Source organism: Cannabis sativa, chromosome 9 (assembly GCF_029168945.1).
Source record: "Cannabis sativa cultivar Pink pepper isolate KNU-18-1 chromosome 9, ASM2916894v1, whole genome shotgun sequence".
NCBI classification, from domain to species: domain Eukaryota; kingdom Viridiplantae; phylum Streptophyta; class Magnoliopsida; order Rosales; family Cannabaceae; genus Cannabis; species Cannabis sativa.
Window position 1 is genome coordinate 7,041,562 of NC_083609.1, and position 26,297 is coordinate 7,067,858.

The following is a 26,297-nucleotide window of genomic DNA, read 5'->3' on the forward strand; positions in this document are numbered from 1 at the left end:
AAATAGAGAGAGTGAGAGAGAGGCGGTTTTGGAGTGAAAAAACCCCAAAAAATGAAATTAATTTTGGCTGAAATGTTTTTTTTGTTGAAAAAAATAGCTTATTTGGTCAAATGACCAAATTGCCTATAAGGCACACATATAGGCATAATTACATAAAAGGGTAAATTTATCATTTCCATTCACATATATATCACATAAATTCAAATTTTCTCATTTAACATATAAAAGTCATAACTAAATCTAAAAAATATATTTTGGGCCCCAAACCCAGTTCGGTCTAAAATACTCGATTGTGACTATAGCGTGCTGACTTGTCAGAAATCACATGCAGAAAGACAGAATACACGTAATATATAATAATATAGTCCATAAACACAATAGATTATAAAATTACAGTTTTACCCTTCTTGGGTCAAAATTATGAAAATATCCCTGACACACCAACAGGATCTTAAAATATAATAAATCATAATAATTTCACATATTAAATCATATAATAATATAAATTCTTATTAACACATAATTAACCTAGTTAGGATTGCTAATCCGGTTATTTAACTTTAGGGTATTACACTAAGGTTAGGTTAAGATTAGATGGACTAAATTAAAGATAATTGGGATGAAATTAAACTATAGGGCCAAAATCCACTTATGGGCTTTAGAGTTTGCCACTTTATTTCAACTAATGAAACTAAAATATCTTTTCTAATTTTACCACTTATCTCATCTAATTATTTAAATACCAATTTTATTCTAATAATTTTAAATAATTATCAAATAAAAATATAATTTAAATATATTTATTAATTAGACCCAAAAAATGTACTAATTAACAAATAAACCCATATTTCTCTTTTTTTCTCAAAATTACCCAAACTTGATGAAAAGTCTCAAATAAAATATAGTCTGTTTTCAAATTCTAATTGGCTTATTAAGTTAATTAGTTGAGTCTACAAGATGATATTATCCCAGACAATATGGCGACCATGGGCCTATATAACCAAGTTCCTAATAAGTAGATCTTGAAATTTACCAAGTAGATTTCCTAACTTATTAATTCTTCTTAACTCCACTATATATTCGGAATTACACTACTGATTACATAGAATGCTTATATACCAAAGATAGACATGCTATGAATTATCTATTATTTTAATCACAACAATTATTGATCCTCTATAGACGGTTTTCATTGAGTGGGGACAAAATTACCATTTTATCCTTCAGTATATTTTATCCTTAAAACACTTAGCTACTTGTAAATGATATTTTAGAAAACTAATATAACTACTAAAATGAGGCCTTTATTATTTATCAAATTAAGCCAAGCTCTAAGAAAACTATCGATCGGTTTACTTCTAAATAGTTATAGAAGCTATAAATGTCCATATATATGATTAACACTCCTACTCAACTGCAATACTGAGTTCCTAATTTGTAAGTATTGGGTTGGTTCTACGGTAAGCTAGTAACGAACAAGTCAAAAAACTTGTGCAATACAACTAAGCTGAAGTTTAACCATCTCAGAGATGAGATCAAATGATCTATGATCAACTAAGTGATATTGAATTAGAAAACATATAACATTAATTTATGATATTCTTTCCACTGTCAATATTGGTCAAGTCCAATGTATAACTGATACATCCGATACTAGTTTACTTTACTAATGCCTTGAAAAAGACATTCCACTTATCTAAATGTAAGAAAACCTTATCGTGGATTATTACGTTAGTGTAAATTCAGTGCATTGATAGATTGTGTAACTAAATAAGAGTGCAGGATTAAGGTTTCTTGCATATACACTGTTAAAATATCAAATACGCTTTTTAAGGCTAATAGACTGACTCGTGGACCAAGACTCATTAATATCTGAACCACATAAAAATCTCTATTTCTTTTATTATTGTATTTTACTATTTCTTAAACTCTTATTATATTAATTTCGAAAATTTTGATAAATACTAGCATTTGCTATGATTTTTTTTTTACATGTGATAAAATAAAGTATTTTTAATTTTTTTTTTTTCAAATGCATATAAATTTTCATATTTTGGAAAAAATTAAATAAATAAAAATATTAAAAAAAATGAAATTTTGTATAGTATAAATTTTAATATATTTGTGATTATAATTAATAATATTATAATATTATTAATAATATAATTAGAATCTTAATATTCATAGTATTTTAAAATTTATAATTTACCAAACATGTAACGCAAATTTTTTTCACAACTAATATACAACTGTTATTCTTTCATAGCACAACTACAAATATTTTTTTTTTAATAGTATAAGGGAAATTTGATTTTTTATGCATTTTTTATACCTAAATTTGTTTTCCAAACTAATAGTTATAGCTATTGAAAAAATGGGTATACTTTTCCCTAAACCCTAAAATACCCCTCCCATATTTTTCAACCTCTCTCTCTCTCTCTTCCTCCTTTCTCTCTCAAATCAAACCCAAAACCCACGCACCTCCATGCCGAGCCACCTCCTCCACCGCACCTCCATGCCGAGCCACCTCCTCCACCGCACAAAACCCACGCCGATCCACCTCCTCCATCGCACCGCTCGACCGCCGCAACCACCGCACCGCTGGACGCCATGACCACCACGAAAACCGACCAAAACGAAAACCCACGCGCAGGTCCAATTTAGGCGTGAATGGTTGGGGAAGACGAAGACCCGATAGGTCGGATGGGGTTGGGCTGGGTCCGATGGGGGCTGGGATGGGTCCGATGGGGGCTGGGCTGGGTCCGATGGGGGCTGTGCTGGGTCCGATGGGGGGGCTGTGTCCGATGGGGCTGGGTTCATAGTCAAGTGTTGAGTTAGATTTGAATGAGGGGGTAATGTGGGAATTAAGTAAATATTGTCCTATTTATTTTAGGTTTAAGGAAAAAAATTTCCCTTAATAATGTAAGGATAAAAAATCAAATTTCCCTAGTATAATTATGCTAATTTGGTCCTAAGACTTATAAGAAAAACACTAGCAGTGACTATTATTTTAGACTTCAAAATACCATTGTATATGTACATTTATAATTTTTATTAGAAGTTTCAATTAAAATTAAAACCATTTTGTTGATTTTAACTTTCAAAGCATTCTTAAACTCTCAAATTATGAGATAGAAATACAGCATTAATCTAATAAATATAATACAAAACATATTATTAACACAACTAAAAGCAATTCCTTTTTTAGTTTAATATACCAATACTCTTCAAGTTTATGATTCAATTTAATATAATTTATTATGCATAAATTTTTGTGCTTACCAATTATTATTATATCTATTTAATACCACGAAACTTAAAATAATAAGGTTAATTACTATTTTTTATTGACAAATAATAATGTTATTTATTATTTAGTAAAAATGTAACGAAGAGTCTGATTGAGTGCCACGTGGAGGGAAGAAAAGTTTGAGTTTCAGTTGAGTTGAATTTTTGTTGTATTTAGATGGTTTAACCGTAGGCCATTTAATTAATCTCATTTTTTTTAATAAGATTTAATTAATCTCATTCATTAACCTTTTTTTGGCAATCTATTTAATGTGTATTTTCTTTTATACCCCTCAACCAACTTCCATTCATTTTCTTATCTTTTTTTTAATTAAAAAAACTTTAAATGTCACGTGTTGTAATGAACAAGGGCATAAGTGTAATTTCACATCAGACACCGCTAACCTGTTACTGAAAATGGTTTTGGGGTTTTCTTTTAATTAGTTTCTAAATAAATCGTTTTTAGTAATTAGATTTAATTAATTAATTATTTGGCGCGTAATAAACTAACTGACTTGTTTTTTATTAGGGGCTATTAAATAATTAAAATTAATTAAAAGAGGGGAAAAAATAAATAAAAAAGAAAAAAAAAAAGGAGACTCTCTTTCAGGGTTACGTAATGGAAAAAACAAACACGCTTTGAAAACTGATAGAGAGAGAAAGTGAAAGAAAGTTTAGAGAGAGAGAGAGAGAGAGAGAGAGAGAGAGTGAAGAAAAACGCAGGCAATCTAAGCTTTGCTTTCTTCTTCTTCTTCTTCTTCTTCTTCGTCTTTTGCTTTTGGGGAGTTGGGTTTTTTTTTTGGTTCGAGTGTGAAAGAGTAAAATTCTCTCTTTCTCTCTTTACAAAGTAGTTTTTGTTTGATAGGGTTGGTTTGGTTTGGTTCTCATTCCCATTCTATTCTCTTTCTCGCTCTGTATTATATATATATATATCAATATTTATATATTCTAGAACAATCGGAGATATAATCAGACTCATTTTCTCTCTCTGTTTGCTTCTCACTCTCTACCACCTGGCGACTGTGTTGTGAGCTTTTGTTTTTTGGGGGCAGACTCGAAGAGAGAGAGAGAGAGAGAGTGTGTAATCGGGAAAGACCGTACAATGGAGAGGTACGGTCGGAATACAGCAGAAGGTGGGTCACAGTCCGATCCGTCTCCGGAATGGGCCGGTACCGGGCCTGAAACAGGGCTCGAAGGTCAGCTTCATTTTCCCTACTGCATTTCAATTTCGCTTCATCGATTCCGATTCCTTGTTTTTGACCGGAATGTGGACTCTTTTCTTTTCTTTCAATTTATTTATTTATTTTTGTGAATTTTTGGTTTGAGTTTCGAAATGGGTTTTTTTTGTTTTTTATTATTAATATTTGATTGTGGCGAATAAATGTTGCAGAGTCCGTTTGGCAATTGGGTATTGGTGGTGAAGAATCGTACCCAGAAAGACCCGATGAGGATAATTGTATCTTCTATATGAGAACTGGGTATTGTGGGTATGGCTCAAGGTGTCGGTTTAATCATCCCCGAGACCGCGCGGCGGTATTTATTTATTTCCATCAATTTTCTTAATGCTTAATGGATAGTTTTTTGATGGGGTTTTTGTCATGATCATTTTTGTTTTGACGGTTCAATTTGGTTTGATCTTTGTATTGCAGTTGAGAAATTGTGGTTTTGCATGTAGATTTGATTGTGGGTTTTGCAAGTTTTCAGCTTTTCTTTTTCGTGGGATTTTGTGGTTTTCCTTTTCAACTTCATTTCTTAATGCGTTAGCAGGGATCTATATGGATATCTAGTGGTTGAATGAATATTTGTGTCTCTTTTTCTTTCTTCTTTTTTTGTTTTCTTCTTCCGAGTAGTCAATTTTGAAAGATACACACTGCTCAGGTTATTGGAGTTGCCAGGGCTGGTGGAGGGGAGTACCCAGAGCGACATGGGCAGCCTGTATGCCAGGTAATTTGATTGTTCTGCTTGATTTTTGAAGCTCCATTTGTTATTTTTCTTATGATTAGGCAATGCACATTTTCTTATTTGATAGAGATGAAAAAACAGTGTTTGGATTTTTGTTTTTATGGTTTTTGGTTGCTGATATAATTCTCTTATATGGCAGTATTATATGAGGACTGGGACATGCAAATTTGGTGCTTCTTGTAAGTACCATCATCCTAGACAGGGAGGAGGTTCTTCTGGCCCTGTTTCACTAAATTATGATGGATATCCATTGCGGCCAGTACGGTTTTCTTTTTTAATCTCTGTTCTTTTCTATAGCTTTCCATATCAGTTACCTCATTTCCCTCTGCATTTCTCGATTTTCTTTTATTTTTTCAACTAAAATAGGGTGAAAAAGAGTGTACCTACTACGTGAAGACTGGACAGTGCAAATTCGGTGTGTCCTGTAAATTTCACCACCCCCATCCTGCTGGTATGCCACTTCCGCTCCCATCACCAGCAGCTCAAGTGCCACCTGCACCTGCTACACCGGTTCATGGACCTACATTATATCCCCCAATGGCATCTCCTTCTGGTTCCTCATCACAACAATATGGAGTTGTAGTTGCAAGGTCTTCCATGGTACAAGGCTCATATGTCCAAAGCCCTTACGGTCCTATGTTGATATCCCCAGGCATGGTACCTTTTCCGGGGTGGGGGGGTTCTTACATGGTGAGTAAAGTTCCTTTCTTAACTCCCATTTTCAAGTTTCATGTGTATTTTTCCCCTCATTGAGTGTTTAACCATGGTTTGCAGACATCTATAAGCCCAGTGCCCTCCCATAGCAATCAACCCCCTGCTGGTTCAGGACAAGTTTATGGGTTAAGTCAAGTATCTCACCAAGCACCTCCATATACTGGAACATATCAGCCTGTTGCTTCTCCTACTGTTCCTTCAGTCAGTAGCCAGAAGGAACTTTCTTATCCGGAAAGGCCTGGACAACCGGAATGCCAATATTATATGAGAACCGGTGACTGTAAATTTGGATCTTCTTGTAGATACCATCATCCACCAGATATTAATTCACCCAAAACTACTGTTGTCCTTAGCTCTGCTGGTCTTCCTATGCGTCCGGTAAGCTTCCTTGTCATTTGGTTTAAATTCAACTTACAATTATAGAGAAAGAAGCTTTTCGAAGTTATCCAAGTTGAAAAGCTGATGTTATAAACTAGGGGTATTCTAGGAAAATATAAATACTTTCAACGTGGTAACTTTTTCTGTGTGAATTGTTCATTTAACATATGAAAAGATAACATATGTTGGTGCCTAGCACAGTAGGTTCAAATAAGCCGTCTTTTTCCCCTTGTGTGAGAAGGAAAGCTTGATGATGTTTCTGACTTTAACAACAACCAAGGTTACTACCTTGAAGGGAAATTGCATGCGTAGCATATTCATTCACTTGCCATCTTTTTCCTTTTTGGATTCATGTTTTTTATGTTTTTTTTGTTTTTTCAGTAACAAATTCTTATTAAAAGGAATTCCATGCTTTTGTTTTTTAATCATTATTATTTCTGTAGTATGCAAAGATTTGCATGCTTTGTCACTACCATCCCAACATACTTGTCTTCTAGCATGTCTTAATTATGAAGATGATTACCAAATTATGTCACTCAATGTAAGCTGAATATAACATTTTAGTCTTCTATATTCTCTGTTGCTACCCTACAATATTCAATATTTTATTATTATTTTTCTGGCATTAGTCCCCCACATTTGTTGGTGATTCTAGCTGCAAAATGTGCTTGCTTTCTGCATGTCCGTTTTAGGTTTGTCAAGACACCCAATTGTTGTCATCATCATTTAATCAATATGCCGAAATTTCTTCGACAGCATTTTTTATTCTTCTTTTAAATGACATCGCCCTTTCCCCTTAACTTTTGTTTTCCATAACTTATTCTGATTAATTGATATGTTGTTCGAAATTCAGGGTGCACCACTTTGCTCTCACTATGCTCAACGTGGAGCATGCAAGTTTGGGCCAGCATGCAAATTCGACCACCCACTGGAAACACTAAGTTATAGTCCATCAGCTTCTTCTCTTTCTGATATGCCAGTAGCTCCCTACCCGGTTGGATCCTCAGTTGGTATGCTAGCACCATCATCCTCATCTTCAGACTTGCGTCCTGAACTTACACCAGTATCCACAAAGGACTCTACTTCAGCAAGAATGTCTTCATCAGTAAGCAGTTCTAGTGGATCAGTTGGTTCAACATTTTCGAAGGGTGGTCCTGTCTCTCACGCGAGTCTTCAACAGCCTGCACAGAATCCTGGAACTTCTACTGGTGGCAACACCAGTACCAGCTCAGAGCCTCGTACTTCGAGCTAAGCAATTTCCCATTCTTCTTTTTTTCTTCAAATTTCTCCAACCAAAGCATCATTTTTTTTCCCTTTTGGTGCAAGTCCTCTAATAGAGGCTTCATATCTCACTTATCATCATGGTTTCACAAAACTCCTAGAATACAATCTTGCTCTGTTCATTTCTGTGTTCATATAATCATTATATTGGTCATCCTTTCAATTTCAAATAACCGATGGCCAACCCTCAAAAACTTTTTAGCAGCCTCATATAGCCTTCCAATTTGCTCATGAATAACCATGAAAAAAAAAGAAAAAGAAAAGATATATTCTTGCAGTTCTGTTAGGCGAAATCTGAATCCAGCTCTCCACTTTAAAGAGCTGTTGTGTTTATTGTGCTCCATTCTCTTTCAAAATGAAAGATTAGTCCCACGGTGCTCTACCTTTTACACTGACCGTGTTTTTCGTGTCTATCCTTTTAAATTTTTTTCTTCCTTTTTCATAGTTTTATTTTCATTTGAATTCGGAGCAAGCTTCAAATTGAACATTAGCATTTGAGTGTCTTGTTTTCCCCCACTTGTTTTTTTTGTCAAAGGGTCTACTGTGAACAAGACAAGTACTTCAGATTCAGAGAGACCACAAGAAAGCCATCAGATCAGATGCTAATACATTATATAATGATTTAAGATATACATGGACCATGGTATGTTGTGGCTACAAAAAGAAAAAGCTTGACCTGTTTATTTTCAATTCCATTATGAAAAATACATAAACAATATATGAAGATGCAACTCTTGACTCTGCAATAATGGTTGTTGTTGTTCTTCTTCTTCTTCTTTTGTCCCCGTTTTACTAGGGGGATTGATACCTGTTCCTTATAATTTGCTTTATTTGATACTACAATATTAGCTTGACTTATATGGAAGGAAAAAGGAAGTGGTTGATTCGATTATTATTTATTTGTAAAACATGATTGAGATATTAAATCTTCATTTATGTTTCAGTAAAGATCCTCTGCTTTTATAGTTGGGGGTGAAAATAATGGTCCTGAAATAAATGAGCTCCAACTCCCTTTTTAAAGCAGCAAAGAAGTCAATAAGACTGGTCTGGTCTGGTCTGGTCTTCATAATAATAATAATAATTAATAATCATCATTTTTATTTGTCCAAGCTGTTTTTGATGCCATGTTCCTTTTTTTTTGACCATTTCTCTCAACTGGGTCATGTAATTCCCATTTGTTTCCAGTTTTTTGGGGTTTGGTTTCCCTGTAAAATGATGTGAAGACCTTTATTGTTTTGTCCCTTTCTGCCGACTAATTCCACTACATGACAACCTCTCTTGAGAATTTAAGGCCTTTTAAAGCCACATCTCCATTTTCTATTTTTTTTTAAAAATTTTTTTATCAATATTTATTCCAATCCAAGTAAAAGAAAAACTTAGCTTTGCTTTGTAATTATCTAAATACTAAAGCACCAATAACTTAATAATAATGATAATGATTCTCAGACATGAAAGGGTTTTGTGACCAAATTCAAACCTCTCTTTAAATGGTAAATTATTTATATGGACTATTTATTACTATCTAATTTAGACTAAGTTTTCCAAACCATTGCCAAGTTTTGTAACCCAAAAATAAAAAAATATTTACCATGGGCCAGAAGATGATGCATCATCACTGACAGAGTAAAGAAAAAAAGAGTCATAAAACTCACGTGCCAACCCTAATATAAATATATGGTTTCCATTTTCGACAGATTTGTCTTTTTGATTTTTTTTCTTCTCCAATGTTCCCTTTAAACTTTCCTTAAACGTGAGAAAAATTGAAACCATTAGAGGACAAAGAAAGTGACAATCTGCAAACCACTGATGCCCAAAAGTGATAAGAATCTTCTCTTCTGATCTCTCCCTCTGTTTTTTTTTTAATGAGTGGGATGAAATGAAATAAATTAATTTACAAGATGAGTGATACTATTACTCTCCTATTTCAATCTCTCGAAAATACATATTTGATTTTTTAAAAGATTCTGAATAATTTACAGTATCCACAATAGTGTTCCTTATATTAGAGTTTACCATGTGCATTTAAAAAAATTTAAATCTGTTTTCAGCACTGTAAATTATTACAATATTCGGAATTTAGAAGTTGTAATATATAGCTTCTTCTAATTAGCACTCCTCAACTTATAAATGTTTTTATTCTTTTGGTTAGTAAATGTGTCTATATATTAAAATCACTACCAAACAAAGTGTAAAGATGCATACAGTTTAAATAGTTGTGATCTGAGATGAGATCTATGACAGTAAAAAAGAAGCTGTTGAGTAGAGAGAGTGCCTGAGTTTGATAGCATTAATATGACCCACCCCTACTGCTAGGACCAAAATGAATGGTACACAATAATAAAGTAAATGAAAACAAACACACAAACATATAAATATACTCAATGACCTTGTCATGTCTTGCCCTTGGTGATGATCCTATATTCCTTAAAAGTTGGGACTAAAGGATTTTTATGCAGTTACACCATGCTCCTACATCCTCACCCCTCTTTAATATTTAAGACCCCCTTTTATGAAAAAAAAAATAATATATATAGAGTAAGTTGCCATATGGCAACATGAGATTTGTCGGGAGCCTGAGGTCAGTCTCAGCCTCCCGATCAATCTTATAGTGTCACGTGACTTGAGATCAATCTTGTAGTTTCACGTGACTCGGAGATTACTCTTATTGGAAAATACATTATGTTTATTTTCACAATAATTATATCAATGTACACACCTCTTGAATCAATGATTGATCAAACCATGAGAAATTATATCAAACCTTAATTAAAGTGCATAAGAACAAAACATAATATAACTTATTTGGACAAGGGAACGTTAGCATGCAAATATGGTAGTACCTTATGTATATGTATGTGTGTAATGTAATCCACTCATGAAATCACAACAATCTGAAATTGTTAATAATAACAATCACTACACTGTTAAGAAAAAGTCAAATGAAAAAAACTATATTGAAAAAGCTATATATATATACTTATGATGTATATGTATAGTATGATCATATTTTTGGTTTTGATCATTATTAATTTACACATCCTATTCGTTACCTGGGTTGCCTGAAAAAGATAAAGCACATATCTGAAAAGAGAGTACTCCATTGTATATATAATAAGCAATAATAATGAGCTGAAAATGACATGCTATGCTATATAAACGATACACATATGATCATATGTGTAAATACCATAATATAATATACTTGTACTAAAAATATAGAAGGCTTGCATTAAAATCTTGTTAAAACCATAGAGACACCATTTCCAATAATCTTTTTCTTAATTGTTAGACTTTGGATGGTGATGATCACCATTAATAATTACAGAGAAACTAGTAAAGAGAGTAGAAAGAAAACTCAAACTTAAGTGCATGGATATATATATATATATATGAAATATATGGAACCATGAGTATATATATATTGGTGCACCTATATATATAAATACAGATGCACTAACAACAAAAGATAGAGTTGACATTAATATATAGTCAAAAGAGAGAATGACCCAAGTCAACTACATCACCAAGAGGAGGAAGTGAAGGAGAGCAAGAAGAATAAGTAGGTCCAGACATGAAACCATACATAGAGTTGTCAATGAGTGGATAAAAAGCTCCTTGATCAGTACTACTCAAAGGGATATTGTTATTATTATTATTTGAGCTACTAGTAGTACTGATCATGGCAGAGAGATCTCCAGAGTTCAGCTCCCATGGTTGTTGATGCTGATGCTGAATGAGGTTGTTATTATTGTTATTATCCCAAAACCCAAGATTGAAATCATCCAAACAAGGCATAATAAGCTGATCTCTAGCTTGGTTTGAACCCAATGTTGCTACTTCACTACTACCATTCATCATCATGTCCCAATGTGATTTAGTTCTTTTGGGGTTATGATCAGAAGGAGAAGGAGTAGGAGGAGGTCTTAAGCAGTTATCAGGGACTATGCAACCCAAGTAACCAGAGTTATAATCAGAATCATCATTACAGAAAAAGAAGTTGTTGTTGTTGTTGTTATTATCATCATTTGGTGGTGATGACATGTCATTAATAGTATTTAATGATTGGTTAAGGATGGTTGGATGATGACATGTCATAACAATCTGAGGTGGAGTAGTACTATTCTGATTGGTGGGGTTTTTACTAGTAGTGCTGCAAATGAGCTCATGAGAAGGTAGTGGCAAAATAGTAGTACTATTGTTGTTAGTATCAAAGGGAGTAGTAGTGTTATTAAGATGATGATGATGATGAAGAGAGTGGAAACTAGTGTTGTGATGATCATGAGTAGTGGTATTAGTAGTGTAAATAAAGTTTGTTCTGGCTTGTGTGCCTTTCATGGACAGAGCAGCTCTGTCATAAGCAAGAGCAGCTTCTTGAGCAGTGTCAAAAGTTCCAAGCCAATGCCTTTCTTTAGTAGTTGGGTCTCTAATCTCAGCAGCATATCTTCCCCAAGGTCTTCTCCTCACACCAAGAAATCTTCCTGGCTCAGCTTGTTTTCTCCTTCCTCTTCTCTCACCAGGTTGAGTTGGAGATGTGTTCCTTTGAAGTATGGCAAATCCCATTTGCTGATGATGATAATGACCATTGTTTTCATACCCTGCTTTCAAGGGTTTATCTAAGGTTTTTGTGGTGGTACTTGACATTGTAGCCAGAAAAAGAAGAAGAAGAAGAAGAAGAAGAGAGTAGAAAGAATGATCAAAGAAGAGAAAAGGTCTTTTCTTTTTCTTTCTAGTTTTGAATGAAGTGAGTTGAGAAAGTTTGTAGGGAAATTGTCTTTTAAAGACACTGATTTGATCATGGACAGAAGGAAAAGGACATCTCAGTTGTCATTCTCTGGAAGACCATGATCCTATTCAATCCACTTTTTTAATACCTTTTTTATTTTCTATTTAATTCTATAGCCCTGAAGCTAAAATAAATAAATAATAATAATAATAAAAATAATAAGCTAAGCTAGAACTTATTAAAGGTGTAAATAAAGATTCCCAACTCTTTTCAAGTACCTTAATATGGAGGTATACATTATATGTAGGTATATCTTCTTTACTGTTTTCCCCCCCAAGTTTCAAATTCCAATACAAGCCCACATAAATCTTTATCTATTTATGTATATTATTTTCTGTAAATACTACTAATGCTAATTAATTATAAGTTATAATTGGTATAGCTTAATAATTATAATGTTATTAATGAGCTAAGTATTACATCATGCCAATGTAAGCTATTGGGATTTGTTAAAGTTTGTTTAATATAAGTTTTTTGAGTCTTAATATGATCACATCACGTGCAAAATTACTACTTACTAATTTGGATTAACCTGATCCAAATTATATATATAATTACAAATATCCAAGTGTTGAAAAAACAAAATCAAGTTTTGTTTTTGTAAAATTATAACTAGAAGCAATGAATGGTTGGTAGAAATTAGAATTTAAAAACCCTTTGTCTTGTTATTACTCCTAGATTAATATATAGTCTTAAGTCTAAGAAATCATTATTAATAATTAATACTAATAAAATTTAATTTGGAATGTTTTTGAGGGAGTCATATAATGTATATTTATACATGCACATGTAAATCCGCATTTTAAGCAAAAAAAAAAAATAATGGGATTGTTAAAAAAATTGTTGTCTCTTCTTTTTCTTATAATGATTTTTTATATATATTTTCAAAGGGAGCAGTTAGGATTTCATGTAAGCAAACAGAAACAATGATATATGAAGTGAAAGAGTTTCAGTCCTTGTTCCACTGTTGTGTGACGTACACGTGTCCTGTATTGGGTCACTTTGGTCTGTGTCAATTGGATATTACAAACCTTTGATCACCGGTTTTTAAGTGGCACCATAAACGAGAACATCTTGGAAATTGGAAAAGTGATATTGAGAGGGTACAATTGTAATTTTCTTATTCAATTACTCTAGTCTTGCTTGCTTGCTTCTACATCAAATTTAGGTAGTCAAAAATTGAGATTTTTCTAACCTAAATACTCTTCAAGACATTTCAAAAACAACATTCAACCACTTCATTAACATTTTTATTTTTCTTTTCTAGATTGTTAAACATTTTATTTTATTAAAAACAATAGAGTGTATTGTAATTAATAAAAAATAAATAAGTTTTTAACTATATAAGATTGATATTCATCTGATCTAAGTATGTGGAACATAAATTATGAATACCTCAAAAAAATTAATTAATAAACTTGTTCTATATATTATCTAGCAAAGGTTCTAATTCATTCAAGGCAAGAAAAAGAAAGCAAAGAAAACTAAAGTTAGACAATCAATTTCTTATTCGCTTCATAGTTTTTTTTAGGGTAAGGAGGTCAGCAAAGCTAAGAGAGACAATTAAGAGAACAAGCCTCATCACCAATCCAAAACAAAAATTTAGTTAAGTTTAAAGTCTTCTTTGCCATGTCGTGAGCCGCTGTGTTAGCAATTCGACGGTTGTGGCGTATAGAAACATTCGACATTGAGGAGAGTTGAGACTTGAGCTGGGAAAAGGGATCCCCGAATGTCATATTATGATATTGTTCCTTTTTCAATGCATCTATGATTAATTTGCAATCCGTTTTAATGAAATTGACTGAGAATTATTCTTCGATAAACCACTGGAGGGATAATATTAACACCTTTAATTCTTGAATGTAAAGACCGCCTATCCCATTGCAAGGGATTACAATAGCAGCTATGGTATCTCCATTGCTATTTTTGAGGACTCCTGCAAACCCCGACTTGTTTGAACTGACATTAATGGCAACATCTGTATTCAGTTTGGGGAGGCCAGGGGAAGGGGGGATCCAATTTTCCACCTCGAGACTGCTTCCTGGGTGAGGCAAGTCCATCCTTGAATCCAATGACTTTGCTTCTTTAAATTCTTGAATCAAGGAGTGGAAAGAATCTAATAGATTTTGGCGGATGTTGGAAAGCCTTTTACTGTGATTGAGTTCATATCATGCCAAATTAGCCAAGACAAACAAACAAACGACTCCACTTCTTCCTTAATAAATAGATTTGATATATGAAAAACAATAATGTCAAAAGAATTTATATGAGTAGAATCTTTAAGAATTGAGTAAAATTGCGTACTCCAATACATCCTGACATCATTGCAAAAGAATAAGGCGTGACAAGTGTGTTCCCAGTTAAATTTGGATTTCGTCTTCTATGAACACTTCCATAAGTGAGGCTTTATTAAGAGCTCTGGAGATATCCTCAGAAGAAGGGTTTGAGGAAGAGAAAAGATTGTTGAAGTAATTCTCTATTTTCTTAAGGATGTCTTCTTCAGAGGAGAGAATGTTTCCCTCAGCATCCGTGAGCTCCTTGATCTGGTAAAAGATTTTCTTTGAGAAGGAAACTTATGAATTTTTTTTGTGTTTTGATCTCCCTATTTTAACCAGTTTACCCTCGATCGTTGTTTCCAATAAAGCTCTTCCTGATGGAGCAATTTGTCTAGATGATGCTGAAGTGTTTTGGCTTGATCTTTGGTACGGTCATCCCATTGAGGGTTGGAACGTATCCGCTCAAGCTCTTTTGAAATCCCTTCAATCGTTCTTTTAAATTGGAACTTTGATTTATGATTCCAATTTTGAAGATTGTCTACACAGTGCTCATAAAGTTGTATGAGATTTCATGGGATCAAGCTCACTAGAAGAGGACTTTCAAAAATCCATAATGTGTTAGTCCCAGTTAGGCTCCTGAAGCTAAAAAGGAAGCGCTTGGGTTTAGGGACAAAGAGAGGTTGGGATTGGGGGTCAGATGGACTTTTATGATTCTATGATCAGAGCCAAAAAAAACCCATATGAGTAAGAATGGCATTTGGGAATGGCCCTTCCAATCACTATTAGTGATACACCAATTAAGGCGCTCTTGGATGTTATTATGGTTAGTGTGGTTGTTATTTAAGTGTAACTGGGACCCTCAAACTCTAACGGATCGAGATTAAAACTGTTAATGAATTTAAGATTACTTTTTATGTTAATTTTGCTGCTTTAAGAAATTTCTATTCTGAAATTACTTCTCTTTAAATATTAAACAATGTGATGTGTTGATATATTTGAGGGAAAATGAAAATTATTCAAAGGTTGTAAGTTGGAACAAATCTATATGATCTCCCACATTAATGATCCAAATAAAGCTAATTTTTAGAATTGGTCGAAGTTAGTTAGGATGAGCTGTCAATTCTGTTATATTAGTTGATGTTTGTATCTGTTTGTCTTGTGTATATAAAAGGGCCTCAATTGTACTGTTTCATTCATTCAATGAAAAATCCGTTGAATCAACGTTCCTTTCTTTGCCTTCTTTTATTTTCTTTTCTTTACTTTACTTTCTGAAATGGTATCAGAGCCGTAAGGCGGCTTCTTCTTCTTCTTCTTCTTCTTCTTCTTCTTCTTCTTCTTCTTCTTCTTCTTCTGCAATTTCTTTTCTACTCTGTTTCTTTTCTGTTCATCACTTTCCACCATGGTTCAAACGCAAAGTGGAGGAGTTATAGAAGAAGGTCAGCATTCAAGCGATCAACCTGGCAATAATCAAGCTCCTGTTCAAGATCAGGTCTCTCGTGGATACAAGGATGAAGCTCGGAATCCCTATTACTTTTATGTTATTATGGTTTAGGGGACAAAGAGAGGTTGGGGTTGGGGGTGAGATGGAATTTTATGACTATGATTAGAGCCAAAAAAATTCCGTATGAGTAAGAGTGGCATATGGAAAAAGGCCCTTCCCATCACTAATAGTGATACACCAATTAAAGCCCTCTTGGATGTTATTCTGGTTAGTGTGGTTGTTATTTAAGTGTAAGTGGGACCCTCAAATTTTAATGGATCGAGATTAAAACTGTCAATAAATTTATGATTACTTTTTGTTAATTTTGCTGGTTTAAGAAATTTTCATTCTGAAATTATTTCTCTTTAAATATATCAACACATCAAATTGGCTAATATTAAATAATGTGATGTATTGATATATTTGAGGGAAAATGAAAATTATTCAAAAGTTATAAGTTGGAACAAATCTATATGATCTCCCACATGATCCAAATAAAGCTAATCAAACCGCTTCAAATTGACAAAACATATTTGAAAAACCCTAATTTAACCCTTTTTTTTTTTTTGATAAAATTGATATATATATATATATAATTATCTATATTAATCAACAGTAAATAGTGACAACTAATTTTTTTAAGCTATTCACTCGTTCTTGTTTTTTGTTTTATTTTTTATTTTTTATTTTTTTTTGTTAAATCTCATGTTGTTTTAGTGGATCTAAATATTAGTATTTTCTAATAGGTTGTCATTTCAAGTATTTCTCCCATAAACCTTAATGCTAGGAAATACATGTTAAATAATGAATATTCTTTTTTTTTTTTGATAACTATGAATATTCTTTTTTAGATGTCTACAAACTTGTATATATTTTATTTTAGGAATGTTACTTATCCTTAATTTGAAATTGAATTAAAAGCTAGAAGAAAAAAAAAACTAACAAAATAAGGACCAGCTATATATATAAGTCCAATAAAAGACAAAAGTTGGGACCAAGATACATATTACACAAAGGACACAGCCAACAACGGCTATATATATGTAAAAACGATATATACTTTTTTTTTTTTTTTTGAAAATGAAATATCAACTTCATTGAAATAATTAACATTCAGAATACAAGAGGGAGATTAACTCATCCCAAGCATTATACTCAAAAATGCTACGACCAGAGAGAAAACGAGAATGCCTTGCAACAACATGGGCAACTCGGTTTGCTGATCGTCTAATAAAACAAATCCTAACATTATTGAGAGAAGAAAGTAAAATTTGGCAATCATGAATAATCAAACCAAAAATAGAATTCACAGAGTGATTACTACGAATGCCTTGCACTGTGAGCATACTGTCTGTCTCAATCTCAACATCAGACCAATTGTTGCTCTTTATCCAGCTCAGAGCTTCTTTGACTCCCATTGCTTCAACGACTTCTGCATCATAGACCCCGCCGAAGTACTTAGATTTAGCCTCGATGAGCCCGCCAGAGCTATTTCGGGCGACAATCCCGAACCCGTAAGAGTTATCCTGTGGAAAGAGAGCCGCATCTACATTTAACTTGATTTTGTTTGATTCAGGTTTAGTCCAACGCTCAGCTCCATCTCCTCTATTCTCAAAGAATAGCGAAGATAGGGAAAGGTTATCTTGAGCGTTACGCCAATGATCAAGAGTTGTTTGTGCAGATGCAATGACTTCAGCTTGCGAGGATGCCTTATTCTTCCATACAACAAGGTTACGGGCCTTCCAAATTGCCTAACAGAGCATTGCTGCCCGTGAGGGGAGATCCTCATCAGATGCCGTAAGTACTTTATCAAACCAACCACCAAAAGAGTAGGGGTGGTTCGTATCATAAGAGATACCAAGAATGTTCCAGCATGACATAGCAAAAGGACATGTGAGAAGAGCATGAACAATTGACTCTGCTTGGTTTGTACACACAGGACAGAGCCCAGAAATGTTCACATGTTTTGTTACTAATTGAAGACAAGTGGGTAGACAGTCAGTAATTGCACGCCATAGCAGATTCTTTACCTTGGGAGGTATCTTCAATTGCCATAACTTACGCCAAAACCCAGAGTTATCAGCGCTAGTAAGCTGGGGTTTATTCTTCTGCAGCATGACATAGGCAGTTTTAACAGAGAACAACCCAGAACGGTCTCCCGACCAAGACCAGAAATCAGAACCAGAATTGAGAGATAACGGAAGACCCAAGATCAGATTGGCATCTCGGTTGTTGAACAGGTCCTCAACAACCTCAGAGTCCCAAGTTCGTGCTTCCATTGAGAAGAGAGAACTCACAGTGTTATGCAAAAGAGCTGGATGAGTTGAAGTTACAAGTCTGTTCCCACTATCAGGAAGCCAAGGGGTAGAGAGGATCCTGGTAGTTTCACCATTTCCAATAATACGCACAGCCCCGAGGCGAACCACACTTTGAGCAGCCCAAATACTTCGCCATACAAAACTGGGATTATTTCCCAAATCGGCCGATAGATAATCACTGGTAGGAAAATATTTGGCTCTGAATACTTTACCCACCAAAGAGTCAGAATTACACAGAAGTCTCCAACCTTGTTTAGCTAGCATTGCAAGATTAAAGTCATGAAGAATTCGGAAACCCATACCTCCTTCCATCTTGGGCTTTGCCATTCTTTCCCAAGACATCCAAGTAATACCACGACCCTTACTTGATGTAGTTTTCCACCAAAAACTTGCCATAATCTTCTCTATATCCTCACAAATGCCTAAAGGAATTAAGAAGACGCTCATGGCATAGGTAGGAAGAGACTGAATCACAGTTTTGAGAAGAATTTCCTTGCCAGCTCGAGATAAGAATTTGCCATCCCAGCTATTGATCCGAGCCAAAATCTTGTTCTTTAAGAAGCCAAGAATAGAGTTTTTGTTTCGACCAATAATGTTAGGCAAACCAAGATAAAGACTACCTTCTGACGCTTCAACCATTCGAAGAACAGAACAAATACCAGCACGAGACTCAGCAGTAGTGTTGGGACTAAAAAAGACAGAAGACTTGGAAAAATTTACTTGTTGTCCAGAAGCTTGTTGGAAAGTTTGAAGGAGAGTATTAACACTCAAAGCAGCTTCCGAAGTGGCCTGGCAGAACAGATAACTGTCATCTGCAAAGAGCATGTGTGTTATGGAAGGAGCACCACGCGCCACCTTGCATCCATGGATAAGCCGATTTGCTTCAAACTTGTTAATGAGTGCCGTGAGACCCTCAGCACACATAATGAAAAGATAAGTGGAAAGAGGGTCACCTTGTCGAATACCTCGGGAAGGAATGATGGGGCCAATGACATGTCCACCATGAATGACATTATAACTGACCGACGATATGCAAGCCATAACAAGATCGATCCATTTCGGATGAAAACCCATATGGGACATGACAGCCTGAAGATAGTTCCATTCAACACGGTCGTAAGCTTTGCTCATATCAAGTTTTAGTGCCATGAACCCCTTCTTACCCTTTGTCTTCCTTTTTAAATAGTGCATAACTTCAAAAGCAATCATCACATTATCAGAGATAAGACGACCAGGAATAAAAGCACTCTGATTCACAGAAATAATCTGATCAATTATACTTCTCATACGGTTTGCAAGGACTTTTGAGAGCACTTTATAGAGCACATTACACAGTGCAATCGGCCGCATATCACTCATCGAAATAAAATTCTTCTTCTTCGGGATTAAGACAAGATTAGTGACATTCAGACCAATAGGAATCATACCAGAAGCAAAGAAATCAGTTACCATGTTAACAATGTCAGGACCAACAACGTCCCAGTGTTTTTGGAAAAAACCAGGTCCCATGCCATCAGGCCCAGGGGCTTTATCCGGATGCATTTGGAACAGGGCATGCCGGACTTCATCGGTGGAAATGGGCTGCAGAAGCAGATTATTTTGATTTTCATCAATGCTACATCTTATATCATCAGCAACAGCATTATGAAAAGTACCATTAGTAGTAAACAAATCATCAAAATAATTAGAAATAACATCACTAAGCCCAGTGTCCCAATTCGACCAATCGCCATTTGGTGTTTGCAACTGATAAATTTGATTACTTCGTTTACGGGAACTAGCAGTAGCATGAAAATACTTACTATTCTTATCACCCGCATTTAACCAGTATTGCTTTGACCTTTGCTTCCAGTAAATTTCCTGCTGAGCTAGAATCTCAAAATAATTATTTTTCTCAGTTGCATAATCCTGAAAACAGTTGTCAAGCCCAGAGTGCTTCAAGGCAACCAGTTTATCTTTACTTTTAGCAATACGTCTCTTAAAATTACCAGTGAGACCTTTTCCCCAATCATCTAGTTGAGAACTGCATAGTTTAATCTTCTCAAGAAGAGAAAGATGACTATTATTATCCCAACAAGATCTAACTATATGAGCACACATAGGTTCACGGCACCAAGAGTTTTCAAAACGAAAAAGATAAACATTGTTGCGGTGAGAACAATCATGAAATTCCAGAAAAATCGGAGTGTGATCTGAAGAGGATATAGAGAGATTTGACAATGTTACCTCATGGAAAGCATCAAGCCACGTTTGGGAGACCAATGCTCTGTCCAATCGAATCTCCACCAAATGACCAGACTCACGGCCTCTTTCCCAAGTAAAGGGATAACCACGAAGCTCTAAATCGTGCAAGGAGCAATCATGTAAAACTGCCTGAAAACCAGCAATGAGAGCAGTCGGATATGCACGGCCTCCTCTTTTTTCGGATTGGTTTGTTATGTTGTTGAAGTCACCGATTAAGCACCAAGGAAGGGGAGATTCGGTGAGAAGAGTACGAAGAAGGGTCCATGTTCGAGCTCGAAGACTGCGGTTAGGCTCACCGTAGAACCCAGTGAGGCGCCATACGATCGTACCAGGAACAGAAATCTCAAAGTCGACATGGTTCTGTGAATAGCCAATCAATCGTGCTTCATCAGTTATTTTCCAGAAAAAAGCAAGCCCACCAGATCTTCCAATTGGATCAACAGCAAAACATGATTCAAAGCCCAACTTGGCTTTTACTCGGCCCACCACTTCTTGAGAACAAAGTGTTTCACACAAAAATAAAAATTTGGGTTTCTTTTGACTGCAAATGTCAGCAAGGAATTGTTGGGCCCGTGGGTTCCCAAGCCCACGGCAATTCCAACTCAGGGTATTCATAATGATTGGTGGGCCTGGATACCAGCACCCACCTTTGACTCGTTTTTTGAAATACTTTCAGCATTTGTGGTATTTATCAAAGAAACTAACCCACTTGATCCAACCGGCCCATTTTCAATTATAGTAAGCCCAATTGATGATGTGTCAAGCCTCTTTCTCTTTCCTTCAGATATAACAATATCTAAATCAGAGGAAAATCTCAATTCATTTTCCATTAATATCACTTCAGAGCCTTCATTTACGGAGCAAATGGGATTCGAATCCCTTGGAATGTGGTGCTGCGTGTTGCTATAATTTATAATTACTACGCAAGTGCACGCAATCAAGTAGTATACTCACGCAAGTGAGGTCGAACCACAGGGAATTGGATTAATTACTACTAAACTATACTTATAATTCTATTTGGCAAATCAAAAGTATTTATGATTAAAAAAGGAAGAAAGAAATTCAAGAAACTTAAAGAAACAAGTGAATATTAATCAAGATGAGAGAATAGGGAGACGAATCCTGTTGTTAAGTTACCAATGTTAATGTCTAATTGCTATCCTTCTCTTGAAGTGAATGACAGATTATAAATTAACCTAGCTCTTTTCAGATCTTCTAGGTTCTAAATCTCATGCTCTCTAATTAATCTCTTAATTAAATTAACATGAAATCAGCATTAACCAATAATCTAAATGTCACAAAGGCTATGTAAATACTTTCGTTTCACATCAAAACCTAGACTATCCAATTTTAGCATTCTCAATTCTCACTTTTCAGATTTCGAATTGAGATCATAAAACATGTAAAAGGTGATCAATCTTACACATGGAAATTAAACACAAATATGAATAGTATTCACAATCAAGATGGAGGAATGGCAATTAATCATTAACTAGGAAAAACTTAAACAACATTCATCATTCTCCCTAAATAGGAGTTTAGTTCAAAACATCCATAATCAAATCCATAATTAACATTGAAATAGAAAAGAACATAGAAAAATTAAAGAGAAAAGAAAGAACTAGTTGAAGCAATTGATCCGGGTCGCCACAAGCCGCTCTTCTAGCCTCCTCCTTTGTTTCTAGGGTTCCAATTCTGAATAATCTCTAATTTTCACGAACCCTTGCTATTTAAACCAATTCTCATCTTTAAAATTCGTGAAATTACGAAATTGCCCAAAAATCCTGTCAAAAGGGTCCCCGTCGCGACTGGCAAAGCCCCCGTCGCGACGGGAGTTCAGCTTCGAATTTTTGAAACTTTCGTCGGTTCCGCGTCGCGATCGGCAAATTCCCCGTCGCGACGGGAATAGGCAGCAACACCGATTTTGGTTTTTCTTCTCGATTCTTTCACCGTTTTTCCTCAATTCTTGTACATACTTTCTTTAAATGCCCGAGGACCTGAAACAAAAGAATCAAGCGTAATATAGCCCTAAAACTAGAAACAAAGAGTGAAAACTAACCGAAATATGACCCGAATCTTAGACTAATTTTAGCCTAAAAAATTCCCCCAAACTAGATTCTTACTCGCCCTCGAGTAAGATAAAAAAAACTAACTACGCTATCAGAAAATCACTACACTGCTGACTCATGCTCTGCTTTCTTCCTTGCATAAACTAGAATTTCGACCCTAATAACTCTAACAATTAACTCAGATGCTCAATTCATAACACTATGTATAACCACAAAATTTATCCATATGTGAAACATTGTTATAAAAATTTTACTCTTTCCAACAGTTCCACAGCCCGATAACTCATAAGCTTGCATGCTTACCTTTCTCCACTAATGTTGACGGTATTCTTTGGAATCATTAGGTCTTTTCAAGGCTTTAGGTAGTATGGCTCAGATATTCAGGGATAGGTAAAAGACAATTTTGGCTCAAGATATCATAAGCACACAAACAGAACCCACAAGCTTCTTAGTTTTCTTTTTCTAAGATCTCATAATATTCCCTGAATTTACCAAGATTGATAGAAGATATTTCTATTATTTTTCAACATCACTGAAATTTTTTCTTTTTTTTTTCACACATATTTTTACTTTTTATTGTGTTTTTTTTTTTCATCATATTCTATTTGTTTTCAGTGACATTGAATTACACAATTTTTTTTTTTCTTCTCAATCTTACAAGTTTTTCTCCCTCTCACTATTTCCTCACACTAAATGTTTATCCTCCCCCAAACTAATTATGTAGCTTATGATATCATGGATAAAATGGTGAAGAAAAATTAATAGTGTGGTTGCAATTTTTTTTTAAAATCGATGGGTGAAAAACATAGCAGGTTTAGGCTCAAAAGGTTAACTAGGGATACATCTTATTACGGTAGGCTTGAAAGGCTCAAACTATCCAACAAATGCCTAAGTCATATTCCAATTGAACACTTATCAAGGATTTCGTCTCAAAAGAATAAACATGCAAGTTCTAAGCTATCCTGTCAATCTTACCACAAACCATAGTAAAACAATTATAACATATTTCACAGATTGAATATTTTTTCAGATAAACACAGGTTTCTAAGCATCCAAACTAATCCAAAGAGTTAACAGAATCAAGCACACAGTTATTTTACAATTTCAGAACACATCACACTAATCAGCAGTATACAACTATCGTCAAACTTATTGCCATCCTTAACTAAAACAGAAAAAAAAACTAACACAGAAAATTAAAGTGCAGAAAATAAAATTTTTAAATCTCTCCCCCCAAACTAAATATGACATTGTCCCCAATGTGTTAAAATAAAATTGTGGTTGAGAGATACTTACCTGCGCGCCACATCAACAAGCGGTTGACGCCCGTAATAAGCGTCATGCAAGACAACTTGAAAATTATTGCTGTACTCGCCTTCAAGCTTGGCAAGCAATGAGTTTGAACAATAGTCAGCACCAACAACATAAGATTTTGGATGATGTGCTTGGGGAGAAGCCTTTGGTAACTCGAAGAGAATACAATATGGAGAATGCGGCATTAGTGGAAAATAAGGGTCCATTGGTGGTTCATAATATAGTGGTGTTGACAACCTCAAATTAACAACTACAAGTGATTCTTCTACCACCAATGGCACCTCTTTCTTGCTTTTCTCAAATAACCTCTCAATTGGTTGTTCAGTTTCCTCATGACCATCCACATCCTTGACTGTGATTTGATCTTCAATAATTTCATCATTGAGGATGGATGTTTCTTCATTCACCAAATTGAGTTCATCATTTGTTGAGCAAGCATCCAATGTATCCAAATTTTCAACCACTTCAAAGGATTCTTTCTCTTCAATTCTAGGCTCAGTCTCTTCTATGTATTCATCTGATGGTGCTTCTACTATATTCAAACAACTCTCATAACTTTCGTTATTTGAGTTATTATCCTTAAAACTCTCTGAATCCTGCGCCATTAAATTATCACATAGAGCTTTTACCATGTCCGCCAATCGATTAATCTCTTTTGGAAGTGATAGTATATCCTCCTCTTCTTCAATTGGTTGGGGTGAGTTTGGACAATAAGGAGGGTATTGATGACTCCAACCTTGAAGTGATGGATTCCAATGCCAATCATAATCAAAATCTGCCATATCATTCAACAGATTTATTGCTTCATGGCCTCTCCTTAACAAAGGCTCTCCAGTAACCTCTGCTCCATAATCCACCCAACTTTTTGTTTCATCATCAAGTCCATTATAAAAGAGCCACGTAAAACATCCACTTGAGAAAGTGGGATAACATCTCTCTCCAAGCTCTTTAAATCTCCTCCAAGCAGAATAGAATGATTCATTGTGTTGTTGGGCAAAATCCTCAAGATATAGCATCTGGATTTATCTTGCAGGTCAAACTCATAAGTACAACATTATTAAAATTAAAAAAATAAAACTAAATTAGTAATTAAAAGATAAAAATTTGAAACAACAAAATTAATACTAAAACTAAAAAGAAAAACTAAATTAGAACAAAATTTAATTTTTAATAATATTACAAAATTTAATCTAAAAGAAACAGATTAGAAATAAGCAAAAAGAATTAACCAAAGTAGAAGTTAGTATAATTTTGGGTAATATTAATCTTTATACAATTCCCCGACAACGGCGCCAAAAACTTGTTGCTATAATTTATAATTACTACGCAAGTGCACGCAATCAAGTAGTATACTCACGCAAGTGAGGTCGAACCACAGGGAATTGGATTAATTACTACTAAACTATACTTATAATTCTATTTGGCAAATCAAAAGTATTTATGATTAAAAAAGGAAGAAAGAAATTCAAGAAACTTAAAGAAACAAGTGAATATTAATCAAGATGAGAGAATAGGGAGACGAATCCTGTTGTTAAGTTACCAATGTTAATGTCTAATTGCTATCCTTCTCTTGAAGTGAATGACAGATTATAAATTAACCTAGCTCTTTTCAGATCTTCTAGGTTCTAAATCTCATGCTCTCTAATTAATCTCTTAATTAAATTAACATGAAATCAGCATTAAGCAATAATCTAAATGTCACAAAGGCTATGTAAATACTTTCGTTTCACATCAAAACCTAGATTATCCAATTTTAGCATTCTCAATTCTCACTTTTCAGATTTCGAATTGAGATCATAAAACATGTAAAAGGTGATCAATCTTACACATGGAAATTAAACACAAATATGAATAGTATTCACAATCAAGATGGAGGAATGGCAATTAATCATTAACTAGGAAAAACTTAAACAACATTCATCATTCTCCCTAAATAGGAGTTTAGTTCAAAACATCCATAATCAAATCCATAATTAACATTGAAATAGAAAAGAACATAGAAAAATTAAAGAGAAAAGAAAGAACTAGTTGAAGCAATTGATCCGGGTCGCCACAAGCCGCTCTTCTAGCCTCCTCCTTTGTTTCTAGGGTTCCAATTCTGAATAATCTCTAATTTTCACGAACCCTTGCTATTTAAACCAATTCTCATCTTTAAAATTCGTGAAATTACGAAATTGCCCAAAAATCTCG

General features: G+C 34.5%; 3 protein-coding genes across 3 annotated transcripts; 1 reads left to right on the plus strand and 2 right to left on the minus strand.

Moving 5' to 3' along the window:
- Positions 1-3,893: 3,893 nt before the first annotated feature.
- Positions 3,894-8,515, plus strand: LOC115722187 (zinc finger CCCH domain-containing protein 34). The gene is made up of 7 exons (XM_030651322.2): positions 3,894-4,484; positions 4,679-4,821; positions 5,167-5,232; positions 5,390-5,509; positions 5,617-5,940; positions 6,025-6,342; positions 7,196-8,515. Exons 1-7 carry the CDS (start codon positions 4,391-4,393, stop codon positions 7,592-7,594), a joined length of 1,464 nt encoding a protein of 487 aa, XP_030507182.2. The 5' UTR covers positions 3,894-4,390; the 3' UTR covers positions 7,595-8,515.
- Positions 8,516-10,832: 2,317 nt separating this feature from the next.
- Positions 10,833-12,635, minus strand: LOC115723530 (ethylene-responsive transcription factor ERF086). The gene has a single exon (XM_030653023.2). The coding sequence runs from the start codon at positions 12,262-12,264 to the stop codon at positions 11,113-11,115; it is 1,152 nt and encodes a 383-aa protein (XP_030508883.2). The 5' UTR covers positions 12,265-12,635; the 3' UTR covers positions 10,833-11,112.
- Positions 12,636-17,268: 4,633 nt separating this feature from the next.
- On the minus strand, positions 17,269-24,889 carry LOC115723532 (uncharacterized). Its single transcript, XM_061104644.1, has 4 exons — positions 24,274-24,889; positions 21,362-21,520; positions 17,968-21,212; positions 17,269-17,913 (listed from the first exon to the last, which is right to left on the minus strand). The coding sequence occupies exons 1-4, from the start codon at positions 24,887-24,889 to the stop codon at positions 17,269-17,271; spliced, it is 4,665 nt and encodes a 1,554-aa protein (XP_060960627.1).
- Positions 24,890-26,297: the final 1,408 nt, after the last annotated feature.